The sequence below is a fragment of the Trematomus bernacchii genome, unplaced genomic scaffold, assembly GCF_902827165.1.
Source record: "Trematomus bernacchii unplaced genomic scaffold, fTreBer1.1, whole genome shotgun sequence".
NCBI classification, from domain to species: Eukaryota; Metazoa; Chordata; class Actinopteri; order Perciformes; family Nototheniidae; genus Trematomus; species Trematomus bernacchii.
Window position 1 is genome coordinate 1,161,431 of NW_022987727.1, and position 14,171 is coordinate 1,175,601.

At 40.9% G+C, this 14,171-nt stretch overlaps 1 protein-coding gene across 1 annotated transcript; it reads left to right on the top strand.

Moving 5' to 3' along the window:
* The first annotated feature begins 4,410 nt into the window (after positions 1 to 4,410).
* kcna2b (potassium voltage-gated channel, shaker-related subfamily, member 2b) lies at positions 4,411 to 9,729 on the top strand. Its single transcript, XM_034144741.1, has one exon. The coding sequence runs from the start codon at positions 4,427 to 4,429 to the stop codon at positions 5,927 to 5,929; it is 1,503 nt and encodes a 500-aa protein (XP_034000632.1). The 5' UTR covers positions 4,411 to 4,426; the 3' UTR covers positions 5,930 to 9,729.
* Positions 9,730 to 14,171: the final 4,442 nt, after the last annotated feature.

The window sequence follows — 14,171 nt, forward strand, 5'->3', positions numbered from 1 at the left end:
GTCTAACTGTTTAGGATCCCCCCATAGACAAAATCAAGAAAACTGTGCCCAAACATTTATATTTAAAAAACATAGGTTAAAGGAATCCATTGTTCCTTCTATTAAAACAGGAAGTATGTGTTATTGGATTGAGTGAGTTATGAGTTCTGTGGAATACAACTTGAGCCACACTTTAACCCTATATGTGTTGTTTATTGCAGCATTAAAAGTATGCCCCATTAGCTATTAGCCATTCCTGTTGGCAGTCTACCAATGCTGTACAGTGAACTACTACTAGATTGCCTGTACTTGCATTAAAGAAGAGCAGAAACATATTTTTCTTATGATTTCTCAGTGGATTTATGGACATTTTGTTTATTGATATTGGTGAGATGTCAGGTTTGAATATATTACAACTTTGACTTTCTCCTAATCTGCTTCTATTTACTGTGTTCTATACATATTTTTCTGGAACTGCCCCTGATACATTTCTCTTAAACATCAGGCATATTGTCTTTACAGTAAGAGTTAAGGTTGTCCGTGTTTTCCTATTGTTTTCTTGATATGGTTTGCAGCCGAAGATGAAGTTCAGGTATAGTAAACCTAAATTATGGTTTCGGTAACATATGTTCTATGGATTATTAATTTATGATATTTTTAAGATTACTAAAACAAGTTGGTTGAGTTAAAGGGAAAACGAAAAGACTGGAAATGATCATGAACACTGATTTCTAACCAGTGTGTGCAAATTCAAAGTGGTTGAAAGAATAAAGTTCAACATTAATCATCAGGGGATGTGACTCACCCTTCCCCAACCCCAACCAACTCAATCTAATATACAATACTCTACGTGCCCTCTCCCCCACCCCCGGTAGTAAAACTGTGTTATAAGTAATGGCTGAGAATGAGGTTGTGGATGATGAATCATTAAACTACTGACACCCAGCATTGGATATTGGTGGCCTGGCTCTTAGCTGCCCTCCATTTACAATTGGGCCTTCCTCATTTACATTCACGGACGATTAGGATTTAAGAGTTCCTGGCCATCAATCAGTGTGCTTATGTAAAACTGTCAATATCTCCCCTTTGAAAACCTTCAGCCATCAGCTCTGTGCAGAGTGAGCCACTGCTGCAGTCCCTGTGGTCCCATGTCATCATCTTAATCAGTATGTTGACACTTTTAATGCAGAAGGTTTGCATAGTACTTTCAACTTGTCCTTGGGCAAAAGAAAATGGAAGAGCAAGGAGAACACATGGGGGAGGATATGTGGTATTCCTCATGTATTCTTTAGGGAGTTGTGTGGTCTCATTTTCTTTCATGTGCGTTGAATTCCCGCGCCTTGCCTGAAGACATCTGGGATTTCACCTGGCCCACTTTCAAGCAGTAGAGGAAAGAAAGACAGGGAAGACTGTCTGCAGGAAAACTTCAATGCCCTAGTTAATTTAACTGTACAAACATTAAACTTAACATGGATTTGATCTGTGATTGCATTAAGAGTTTTCTAGCATAAGTCCTGTTAATGTATGGAGAAGTGCATGTGCTCAATAGGTCTAGCAGTAATTATTTAGGTCTGTTAATGATCAGAGCAAAACTAGCCACAAACAAACTGTACTGTAGATAGCTCTCTATAATACATACATTAAGGATCTCAGATGGCATGCACATTTGACCTGCAGACTACATCTTGTGGGTTCTACCATAATGGTTGAGTGCATACTGTACTGTTATATCTTTGCATACAGACAACGAAGTACACAAACAAACCTGTTGACCCAGTCGAATGCTCAAATCATATCTAAGAATATTATGATATAATGAGTATTTTTCTAGAACAGTTCAAGCAGGGACAAACAGTTACCAGAGACGTACACAAGTTCAGCTGCTATAGCTAATTAACCCTCCTTTCCTTAATGAATTGCCCTCATTAAAGTTCAGTAGAAAAATGTCCCATCCTATATTTACACTTCTCATGTCCCCTCACAAGAACATATTTGATCGTTTTCATCATTGTTAATCAATGTTCTTCCATGTTGCAAATGCATCAGTGGCACGAGGCAGGCTGCTTGCAAAGATTACGGTCTCATGTGAGTTTCAACTTATACACGAGTATTGCCAATTGTTTTCTCCTGAGACGCACATGTTTTGTTGAAAACCGTTTCCACCCAGTGGTGGGCGATGCTTCCCCTTTAATGTGGAGCAGTGAGGACAGGAGACTCGGGGAAGGGGGAGCGCAGAGAGATGGGGCGAGGCGCGCAAGAAGCTGTTAGTATGCGCTGCGATGCCCGACTGCAGCCCACGCATCTCAACTATGGTGAATTATGGTGACATCTGAGAGACATGAGAAGAGCCGGCTGCTCAAAAACACTTGGTCGTGATGAGATGACACATCCGCTGGACAGCTTAGTCAAATACGGGAAGGAGGACAGACTATGAAGAAATGGACTCACGACCCAAAGGCAGCTTTTAAGAAGAGACAAACTGGATAAAAATACATGCGTCTGCGCACCAAGATAACCAGGGTGAATTCCTGCATGTCATTATCTGAAATTATCCTGTAGTTCGACAGATAACGCTATGCTGCTTTGTTTAGTGCATGGAGTCTGCTGTGGCTGTCCACGATCCACACGAGAGGGCTGCAAATGGTTTAAGTATGTCTGGCACCTGCCACTCCAACTAACTCCCTCGCGCTTGCCTATGAACTGCAACACTGTCATATAATGTTTGACCGTCCTCGTGCATGAACTTGGCTGCTTTGTCTCAAATCTTTGAAAAATAAATAGTTCCTCATCTATGAGAAACGCCCTCAGAGGACAGCGTTATTCCATTGAATGGGTCGCGAGATGTAGCCTCCATTTGATACTGCGAATCATTGGTGTATTCATATTGATATTCCCCATCAGAAAAAAGATGGAGGAGTTTATTTATGAGGAGTTAATAAATAGATTAAGAGGATAACATTTGTACCGAGCTAAAACAGACGGACCTGTTTAAAGAGTGCAAACAGGTGATTTCGCTTTAGATGAAATCTGCCGAAGCATGGGTGCTACAGAATAGAAATACTGACAACAGCGCCTTCATCAATAAGTCTGCCGGCTAGAGGACTACCTTTGCTGTTGCTGCAGGCGGGTATTATTCTGATCGGGCCGTCATGTTTAGCTAATACCAAGCATTTCAAGATTTGCTTACTTTATTTCCCACCACAACATCATCGCAGCCCCCCTTCTCCCTCCACCAGCATCAACCTGTAGCCTAGCTGCTTCACAACATGTATCTTCTGGGCACAGCGGAGGGAGGTAACTCGTGCATCCTCACGCCTTGTCCCCTTTCCCATTCACGCGCTGCTGCAGAGCCGGAGCTTCGGGTGATAAATGGCCGGCAGAGGAGCTGCTGTGACCGCGGGGCCTGACTTTTGACTTCTCCTGAGCCCATTACGCATATCCACTGGAGGACCCATTGTAAACAAGCCTATCAAGCGCCAATGCACATAGGTAGGATTTTTTTTTATCCATTTTTGCTTTAACTACCAAATTACACATGTGTGGCTGTCTTTAAAGTAAAATAGTGTGTCTGAAATAGAGCCAGTAGCATATGTAATATTTTATATTTTTAAATTGCGTGTGTGCATTGGCCTTTGAAATGTCAAGGTTTTAGTGAACTGTTCAAACTTGACAGTGATTCATTATAGTCTATTTTAACCACTGGCTCTGACCAATATACCCAAATATAACTAACTGATAAACTGTTAATTTGATAATTGACTTGATGAAGTTTTTCTGCTTTGGGAAGAAATCCTAGTCAAATCACACAAACAGAGAGAGAGAGGATTTCATCTGAGAGATTGTACAGTGGGGCACTCAACATATAATCATATTTGTTGGTTATAATTGCACCCTGTGAGAGCTGATACAGTATTACTGGCTGGCATATTGATCCTGCAGCGTGCTCATATGAGGGAGAACTCATAACCTAATACACATAGACAAGATGGAGCCAATGCGCTCAAGTGCTTCTGCCCCCCCACCCATTCACCCTGCTTGTTACTTTCAACTTGCCTGTTTGCAGGAAGGTTTGGAAATAGCACGATATTTATAAGAATTACTGACAATTACAGTCGCTGACAGATGTAACACATAACATGAATGGTTACAAAATATGAACGAGTTGATACAAGTTGTTGAGTACTGTATGCATGCTCCAAATTTAAAATGATAACCCAATGTAAAAGCATGAGCTTTCTTGCTTGTTTCATTCAAAACACAACATTAAACACATAGTTCTTTAATTAATGTTGCATTCTTTCTCTGCTTTCTCTCCTATCTGTAGCTCTTCGCAGGCAGAACTGCCTGTAGCCTTCCTGAACCGACACGTTTGTGGAGTTTTTATCTCGTCGTGGCCCAGAAGTGGCCCCACACTGTCTGAATCCTGCAGGTCCCATCCTCCTCTAGAATGACGGTTGCGACCAGCGACCCTGCGGATGAAGCCGCAGCACATCCAGGTCCGCCTCATGACCAGTATGACCCAGATCTAGATCATGAGTGCTGTGAGAGGGTCGTCATCAACATCTCAGGCTTGCGTTTTGAGACGCAGCTCAAGACTCTCTCCCAGTTTCCTGATACACTGCTGGGTGATCCCAAGAAAAGGATGAGGTATTTTGATCCTCTCCGGAACGAGTACTTCTTTGATCGGAATCGACCAAGTTTTGATGCTATACTTTATTATTACCAATCAGGAGGGAGGCTGCGCCGGCCTGTTAATGTGACCTTGGACATTTTTTCTGAGGAGATCCGGTTTTATGAACTGGGTGAGGAAGCTATGGAAATCTTCAGGGAAGACGAAGGGTTTATAAAGGAAGAAGAGCGGCCGTTGCCAGAGAATGAATTTCAGAGACAAGTATGGTTGCTGTTTGAGTATCCAGAGAGCTCCGGTCCTGCCCGTGTCATTGCCATCATCTCCGTCATGGTGATTCTTATCTCTATTGTCAGCTTCTGTCTGGAGACACTGCCAGTTTTCCGAAACGATGATGAGGAAATGTACAATTATCCGTTACCGTCCGGGTCCAATGGGACCTCAACCTATGACAACTCAGCCTATTTTAAAGACCCTTTCTTCATTGTGGAGACCCTCTGTATCATCTGGTTTTCTTTTGAGTTCCTAGTTAGGTTCTTTGCCTGTCCCAGTAAAGCGGGATTCTTTGGCAACATCATGAACATCATTGATATTGTGGCAATCATCCCCTACTTCATCACCCTGGGTACAGAGCTAGCAGAGAGGCCAGAGGACGGACAGGCAGGCCAGCAGGCTATGTCTTTGGCTATTCTGCGTGTAATTCGTCTAGTCAGGGTGTTCCGTATCTTTAAACTCTCACGTCACTCCAAGGGGCTCCAAATCTTGGGACAGACTCTGAAGGCCAGTATGCGTGAACTGGGCCTCCTCATCTTTTTCCTGTTCATCGGAGTGATCCTTTTCTCCAGTGCTGTCTACTTTGCCGAAGCTGACGAGCCTCAGTCCCAGTTCAGCAGCATCCCTGAGGCCTTTTGGTGGGCCGTGGTTTCCATGACCACTGTGGGTTATGGAGACATGGTCCCAACAACCATTGGAGGAAAGATTGTTGGTTCTCTCTGCGCCATTGCCGGGGTGCTGACTATTGCCCTGCCTGTACCTGTCATTGTGTCAAACTTTAACTACTTCTACCACAGAGAGACAGAGGGCGAAGAACAGGCACAGTATCTGAATAGCCCGAGTGTGCCTAAAGCCAGCTCAGCTGAAGATCTGAAGAGGAGTGGGTGTAGTGGCAGTGGGTCCACTCTCAGTAAATCTGACTATGTGGAGATCCAGGAGGCTGTGAACCACAGCACTGAGGACTTCAGACCAGAGGGCATGAAAACAGGAAACTGCACCCTGGCCAACACTAACTATGTAAACATCACTAAGATGCGTACAGATGTATAATGTGAGCTACTGCAGATTAGTTACTTCAGCTGGGGTCTGTAACGGGGGAACAAGATGTACCTCCATTTATTGGCCAATATGTGGCACCCAGAATGGGAGTCCAGAACAAAAGAGTAGGATTCATCTTGTCAGTCGAGAGGACCTCATGTTCTCCTACATCAAATGGACATATCAGCGCATATCATAGAATCGCCACCCGTCTTATTTAGGATATTGTCAGTGTCTGCATGGAGTTAGTCTTACCTTTGTGACAGTTGTCATCCTGCTCACAACAGTAGTCAATTAGTAGCCTAACAAGTAATAACCAATATTTAACTCCATTGAGGGACCATCAGATTTTACCTTCTTGCTCAAACTGCCGCTGGGTGAAGGTATACCAATGACTACAATTTATATCAGCATAACAACTGTTTTTTAAATGTAACTTATTAACTTGTGATTGAAAACAGGCCATACTACTATAAGCATTCATGAGCAACATGAATCTGATGCTCTCACTGCCAAGGTCCTGACTCAGAGAAAAACTAAATCACCAAGATCACAGCTGTTCTATCAGGAAACTGAAGTGCGCAACAAAGAGCGAGAGACAGACAGAGCGATACTAATACGCTTTTGGCCAAATGGTCATTTGTTGTGAGAGAAAAAAGCATGAGTGCAATAGCTTTCCTCCCCAGACCCTCACTACATATTGTCTAGAACAAGCTAGTGGCTTCTGTAGAGACCAAGAAATAGATGACCGTGCTGTGCTGTAATTCTGAACAATAGCACACCTTCTTTTTACTGCCATTTTTCTTCTAGGAAGCTCAAGTGGATTTACAGTATAAGACTGCCTTTTTTGTTTTCAGCCAGTGCAGGCATAAAGGTGGACAGAAGAAATGTCGAGCTTAACAGAGTGAATGTTTATTTATTGATGAATGTTTATTTGATTTATTATAATGTATGCTTTTTTTAAAGTGATATGACGAATGTGTGCTTCTCATCTACGTCTTTGATGGTTAAGATGGGTGATGTTGAAGATTTTCTCTGCAGCGTTCTGAGTGAGTGCCTATTTCTTCGTCTTCTTAACGTTACCTTAAAGTGTCTCTTTAGCCGCCATCCTGGTCCATTGTAACACTTCTACAGTGAGATGTGTTCAGTTTGGCACCACTGCCCAGCATGAATGTTGCTGTTCTTGACTTCATAGCATTCCATGTTTGTAGAAACAGACAAAATAAGATAAGGAGCGAACTAGAGTAAGATTGTAAACTGTTTGTTTTTGTCAGAGGCTTATTTCAACCAAGTTTTATGGCAGCAAAGTTAACTAATATTATGTATAATGGCTATTTATGCTTTTAACTCTAACATTTTGCGTGCACAACCAAGAGCTCAGTGATCAACTTAAATGGATCTATATGACCTTCATGGTCCATCTCTGCTCATACGATTAATGCCAGCTTTGTGTTATTCAGTCTTTCTGGATAAGTGACAAGAAGGAATGTCAGTGATTGAATCTACTTAAAGCTTGCGTTTGATATCACAAAGCCAATTGGCAAAACATGTTAAATTCATGTCCCTTGCTTGATCAAACTGATCAATTGTTTCAGCCTGCAGTGCCCTCTCGACCTCATATTACTCCCCTTAAACACTTGATCAAAATTAGTAAACTTTGCCTGCCTCTGGAACAAGTTAAAGGTGTTGTTGCTCAATTATCATATTGCTGTAGACAAATGTGCTGCCACCTGGCATACTGTATCTTGGGTTGAAAAAGAGCTTTCTTTTGTTCTCACTATTTGCTTTTCTTTTTGATACTCATGCAGTTTGAACATGAACAATCATTCCATTGGCACCTTTTGCTCATATAATCTAGGACCTAGGCTGTGTGTCCTTTATCAGCTTTATATCAAACATATGCTATTCAGCTATTGTAGTGGTGCATGTCCTTTGAAGTATTCATTGTAGCATGAATTAGTATGAATAATACTTAAAAAGCAAATGGACATCATTATAATCCTATATATCTACTGCCGCTATGTGCAATATACTCTATGAAAGACAAGTTTCTTGCTCGAGAAGCATGTGTCATGCAAACCCATCTTCTTGCCCTTGTTATTTGAAATAATTAAGTCACAATCCATGTTAAGTACCCAGAGAGGGTTGTGTGTACATCAGAAGATGTGGGAACTATTTTGAAAGATAGGACAAATTAACAGCAGTAAACATGAGAGGAAACAGGTTAAGATTGAGAGAAAGGTCCAAATCCACACAAACTCCAGAATAGGGATACAAACATACGATCCACAGTGCAGACATCTTTGCATTCAAAGCCTTTATAGTCAGTTCAAGTCACCACAAGTAACTGTGTATCATAGAAAAAGCACAACATCTACTATCTGCCAGCCCTGTGTATGCACAGATCCATACAGTCAGTTGAACTTTTTGCCCAGCCAATTGTATCATAATGCTCCAAGTGATTGTCTGAGTGCACTTATTTCTGGTATATATTTCCATCAAGCTCAGTGTGTAGTGTCGTCTGTTGATGTGTTATTGTGTGAATGAGAGAGAAACCGAAAGAGATTGTGAGAAATAGAGAGCTGTAAGATACCCACAAGCTGCCAGTTTAGTTATCTAAAACACTGCTCTGCTTGACTCCAGGCCGCTATGGTGCTCTGTATATTCTGTTCCATCCCAGCACACTGTTTACAGCCTGTGTATATTTTGAACACATGCGTACAGTATATTAAACAAAGACAACGGAAAGGAATGTCCTGCCACACTCAACAGAGACGAGATCTATGAGCATGTGATAAGCTGCAGTATCAGCCAATTACTGGGGATTGAAGGAAATGGAAGGAAAGAGAGGAAAGGTTGGGGAGGAAAATACGATAATGAAGTAAGATAAACCCTGCCCACACCCTTTTTTGCTGTTTAATCTGATGTGTACTTGTATTTTTCTACACTGTTCTTGTTGACTGTAACACCTTTGTGACTTTATGTGGCTTGAAGGCTTCGCCTGGACTTCTGTCGTTTCCACTCTTGTTACCAAGCACACAATACTGAACTGACACTCTGCCAAGACAAAAACACTCTTGGAGAAACCGATAGGATGGCACATCAGGATGATCTTAACCAAGGAAAACACATCTTTGCTGTACTCCGCAGACAAGAGGACACTTGACACAAATATACAAATGCTGGAACGTTGAACACTCAGCTGTTGTACACACTGCCTATGATGGTCCCGTCTGCTGTCAGGACAGACTCCTGAGGTTCTATCTCACTTTAAGGTGAACAGACTAAAACCCACTGCTGGTGGTGAACACACGTAGCCATGTAAACAATGTATCTAGGAATTAAAGCTGCTTTCGACGATGTCTTAAAATGCCTAAAGCTTCAGCTTTTCAACAAGCTTCTGCCATGTACAGATTCCTGTGTAGCAGGGAATCGAAGTGTATGCTTGCTGAATTAATCCAAGAAACTAATGTCTTATAGATGAATTATCTCTTAGGTTTAATAAGCTCCAGTGACTAAGAATGGTAATATATTAAGAAATCAAAATGGAAATATAATTTCTGTGAGAACTTTAAATTATTTGTGTCATCAGACACTGTATAAATGGACTGTTGTTTGTTTTTTTCACTATGTTTTTCTATTTGAATGTTATTGTTGACTCACCTTGGAGCCTCATACGATGCAGGGGCTGATGTTTGACTGAATTACACATGCAGGCCTTGGTCAAATAGATTCTGTCTGTACCGTCTTAATACATATTTACCCCCAGACAAGCACGTCCTTTTCTTCTACTTTCTTTGACTATTTTACAATGCCAAATAATGTAAAATGTATGTGAGATTTAGATAAACCTCAGCTTCTTCATTAGGTGTTATCAGCTTTTGCAGTCTCTACTCAGCCATCTGTATAAAGACTGTTTTTTTTTACCATTGTAAGGAAAAGGACTAAACCAAGAAGCTAATTATCCCTGGTTACATACACAATGGATCTCAATGCCCTTCACAAGGACTAATGCATTTACATGAATTCATTGAGAACATTAGCAAATGGATACTTTCATCATTCAAAATAATATATAATATAATAACTGATAAATGAATGAATAATAATATTCCTCATGATAATATCCATTACAACATCTTAATGGACTTTAAGCTACTGTGACTTTCTCATTTGGTGTAAATTAACTCTTGTGATCAAATAGTAGAAACACAAATACATGTGTTATTCCATCATTGAGCTTATATAAGTTAGTCTTATAATGATACACTATCATGCCAGATCTAACAAGCTGAATTTAATCTAGTGTGATTTTAACCATGAGAATATATCGTGTCTATCCACAGAATCAAGCAGAAAATGACTGATTGTTTACTTCATCCAACAATTTACTGTAGGTAAGTCAATGAAGCATATTTCTTAACATAACCTTTTCGTTTTTGTTACTGTTATCGCAAAAATAAAGCCATGAGATTAAAGCCTTAAAGTACCATTTACAGTATAAAGTCTTGAAAGCATCACTGGAGCGGCCACTATCATGTCCATTACAAAAGGTATATTCGAAGGGATGTGTCCTGATTCTCCCCTTGAGTGAATCTTATGCTCTCTGTGTTTTACCGAGAAAAACAAAGTGGTCTATTTATAATGCAGTAAGGGGGTAAATTGAGAGAGGAGAGCAAAATGCTCTTGACTCCCAGTTCAACGTAGAGTGGGACAAGTACAAACATTGCCTGTATCAGTGCCATGTGGGGGCTAACAATTCCCCTAGCAGCTAGGGCCTAGCTGCTGGCAATGTGTGTCTCTCCTTTCACCGTATTTTCTTTCCGCTTTTATCACTGCTGCTCTGGTCTGATCAGGCTGTACCCCTTTAGCATTTGCCCCTATCATATTTAATTTCCCACACATTTTCTCTTTTCTTTTCCCTGCCTCTCCACCAGCGCTAAGCACCAAAGTAATGCAGAGTGGGTGATCTGATTCTCCTCTCAGACATATTAGCAGGAGTATAATGCTCCCTTCGGGCCACCTCAATTGGCTGTGTTCCGGTACGCCAGCTAAGGACAGTAGCCAGGCATCTTTCCAGATAACTGATGGGTATTGATCCACTGATTGCTGTTTGATTAGCTATGTATTAAGTTCTCTTTTAGACACACAGACCAACTATATCACACATACAGTATGTGGGTTATCACATTTTACAAGTCATGTGAGGTTGTTCCCTGTTTTTTCCCAGCCTTGCACTTTTGTGCAAAGTGTATATCTGGCTCTGCCCAATAGACCGAGTGATTGCCTTACATGCTTTGAATATTCGTCCTTTCCAGTGTGAGCTGATTTATAACCTAATACAGAACCCAGTTAATGACCTGTCAACCTGAGCTTTCTTTATAGCACGCTTTTCTTTATAGCACTCCATCGGGGAAACCTGTACCGTGTGCACATCTGTACATTTACTTTGTGTGTGTGTGTGTGGAGGAGGGGAAACCCTTATTTTCATCACTTCAGTCCCAGCGGTGGAAGCCCCTTTTATTAAGCTCCTCTATAAATAGCACACAGCAGGTTTCCCTTCTGTCATATGGAACATCTCCTTCGGGCTTTACATAGTTAAACAGCCCGGGGACTGTGTGTATTTTTAGTTTATAATCATAAGTGTGGAGGACTCGGATATTTTTTCCATTGGATTATTCGTTTTTTGTTTAAAATTGTACATTACCTGTAGGGATGATACATGGTTGAAATAGGGAATGGGTAATAGAGGGGGTGGAGTGGTAGGGGCGTTAGACTTAAGGTGGACATATGAGAAAAGAAGGATACCACAAGGGAGCTTCAGCCTGTCAATGTGTAAATGAACTAGCCTACATTCTATAGGCTGCACTCAAACATATACTCTTTCAGCCAAACACATCGCGCCATGGCTGTGTTATCGTAGCTGGTAAGATATATTTATGGAATATCTGTCTCAGTGCGCTGATTTTAAGAGCTTTGTCTAACAAGGTGACATTGTCTGGCATATTATTCACATTAACTATTCTTGCAATGAATAAAATATATTTTCTTGTAGATAACTCACAGTATATAGCATTTTACATTTTATTTCTGCAATTTCTTTGCAGTCAGTCTATTTGATAGGAACGGAACATGTATTTTTAATAATCCATATGTGATTTATATGGAAAAAGAGACATTCCCTCATTAGACAGGAAAACTACAGTACTTGTGTTTATAATCCTATTCTTTTGTTGTTTTACTGTACTCCATCTGTCTTTGCTTCAACCATTGAAAAATTAAAGCATTTGGAAGCAAAACAAACACAAGGCACAGCATAACATGTTCTCAACAAGGTCATCTGCATAGTCCAGCCTCCCACGTACCTTAAAAGAATAAAGAAAGATTATCCATGATGATATAAAAGGAATAAAGAAATGCACAAAGCTTCCTTTTTATCAAATAGTGCTGCATAATAAGACAACCAGCTTTGTCTTCAGAGACTCGGTTATACTTGAGACAACCTCTGTGCAGGCTGCGCTGCTCTTTAACTTGTAAGTGGGCATCAGAGTGTGAAGGACAAAAACATCCAATCAGCTAAAGGGTATGAATTAAAACTGTAATCAAAGAGAATATATTTTTTCTGAAGTTAAAAAGGTTAGGCAGTCCTGCTCAATTCACATTTTTTCTGACAAACAGCAGGATGTCTGATAACCTGCTGCTGTCATGAATAACCTGAGGAGGTGAAACCTGGAGTGAATTGTTATCAGGATTAGCATGCATCAGGGTGTTTTATTCTCTAGTTTTGAAATGTTTTGACTTTATCAGCTACATGTAGATTTGCATGCAAACATGTGTAAGCTGAACTTTGATCCTTTACACTCCATGTGCATTGCAGCTAGGCTCTGCAGAACCTTTACAACGTTGATGCTGTATGTCTGTTCTGTTTTTCAACTAAATCAACCCAAATCATTTACTTTCTGTTTATTCTGAGAGAATTATCTATTTAATAAATATATCATTATTATTTTTGCTTTCAATTTCTCAAGGAAAGACAGCAGTTTTAGTTCTACCTTTCTTGCTTTATCACAGTAAAAAGAAGGCAGCAGCTCTTTGACAGAAAGAGTGTGGAAAGCAAACGCACACCAATCGTGTGTAATGTGGGGTGGGGTGGGGTGCTAAGTGCAATAAAAATCATCACAGTGAGGGAAGAAATTATACCCACATCCTCTCCTCCCTTTAACCGCGCCCCGCTCATTGCTCACAGACATTATATACGGGGCTTAAAATATCCCTCCCACATAAATAATTAATAAACCACAAAAAATGTGTTCTACAGTCCATGCTGTCCTCGTTGCTTTTTGTTACTCCCTTTTTTGGTCCCTTTTGTCAGAGTCTTTTGCGAATGTGGTCACATGGCCCACTGGATACACACACACAAATTAGCTCTTTGTTTTGTATTGATCGAGTATGCATTAGAAATGGATTACGTAATGTGGTGGTGATTGGAGAGAATTGGAAGTAGCTGGTTACTTATCCTTAATGTTATTATCTCAAACCCAAGGGTTTACTTTCCACTCCTTTGCTATGTCTTTGCAGTTGCCAACCGCTACTCTCTTTGGCCTATTTGTGTGACTCAAATGAGAAAACAGAGCAGAAACAGGGTGTTGGCAGAAGAATACAAAATACTGAGAATTTGAGTGAGAGAAGAGCTTTATGGAAGTTTGCATTCATGAATATCAATCAATCAATGTTTATATAGCCCAATATCACAAATGTTACATTTGTCTCAGTGGACTTCACAGTTTGTACAGAATATCAGTATGACAATACGACACCCTCTCTCCTTAGACCCTCACATCGTACAAGGAAAAACTTCCAGAGAAAAACCCACAGTTTAATGGGGGAAAATGGGAGAAACCTCAGGGAGAGCAACAGAGGAGGGATCCCTCTCCCAGGATGGACAGACGTGCAATAGATGCCGTGTGTAAATCGAAGAGATAATACATTTTACAGCATAGGTAGACCAAATGTTTGGAAATGCATGTGTCTATAATAAGAAGATGAATCCACGAGGATGTCAACAATCCTGTCGGAGCCATCAGGGAAGTAGTATGATGAGAGTCAGGCAGGACCACAGTGACAGGTTCAGCCACGACTCGAAGTCCAGGACTCAGATCCAGGACTCAGAATAGAGGATCCAGGACACAGAATCCAGGACTCAGGACTCAGGATCCAGGACTCAGGATCCAGGACTCCGGATCCAGGACTCAGG

Coding starts and splice junctions, on each gene's coding strand:
- kcna2b (XM_034144741.1), top strand. CDS start 4,427: ATGACGGTTGCGACCAGCGACCCTGCGGATGAAGCCGCAGCACATCCA.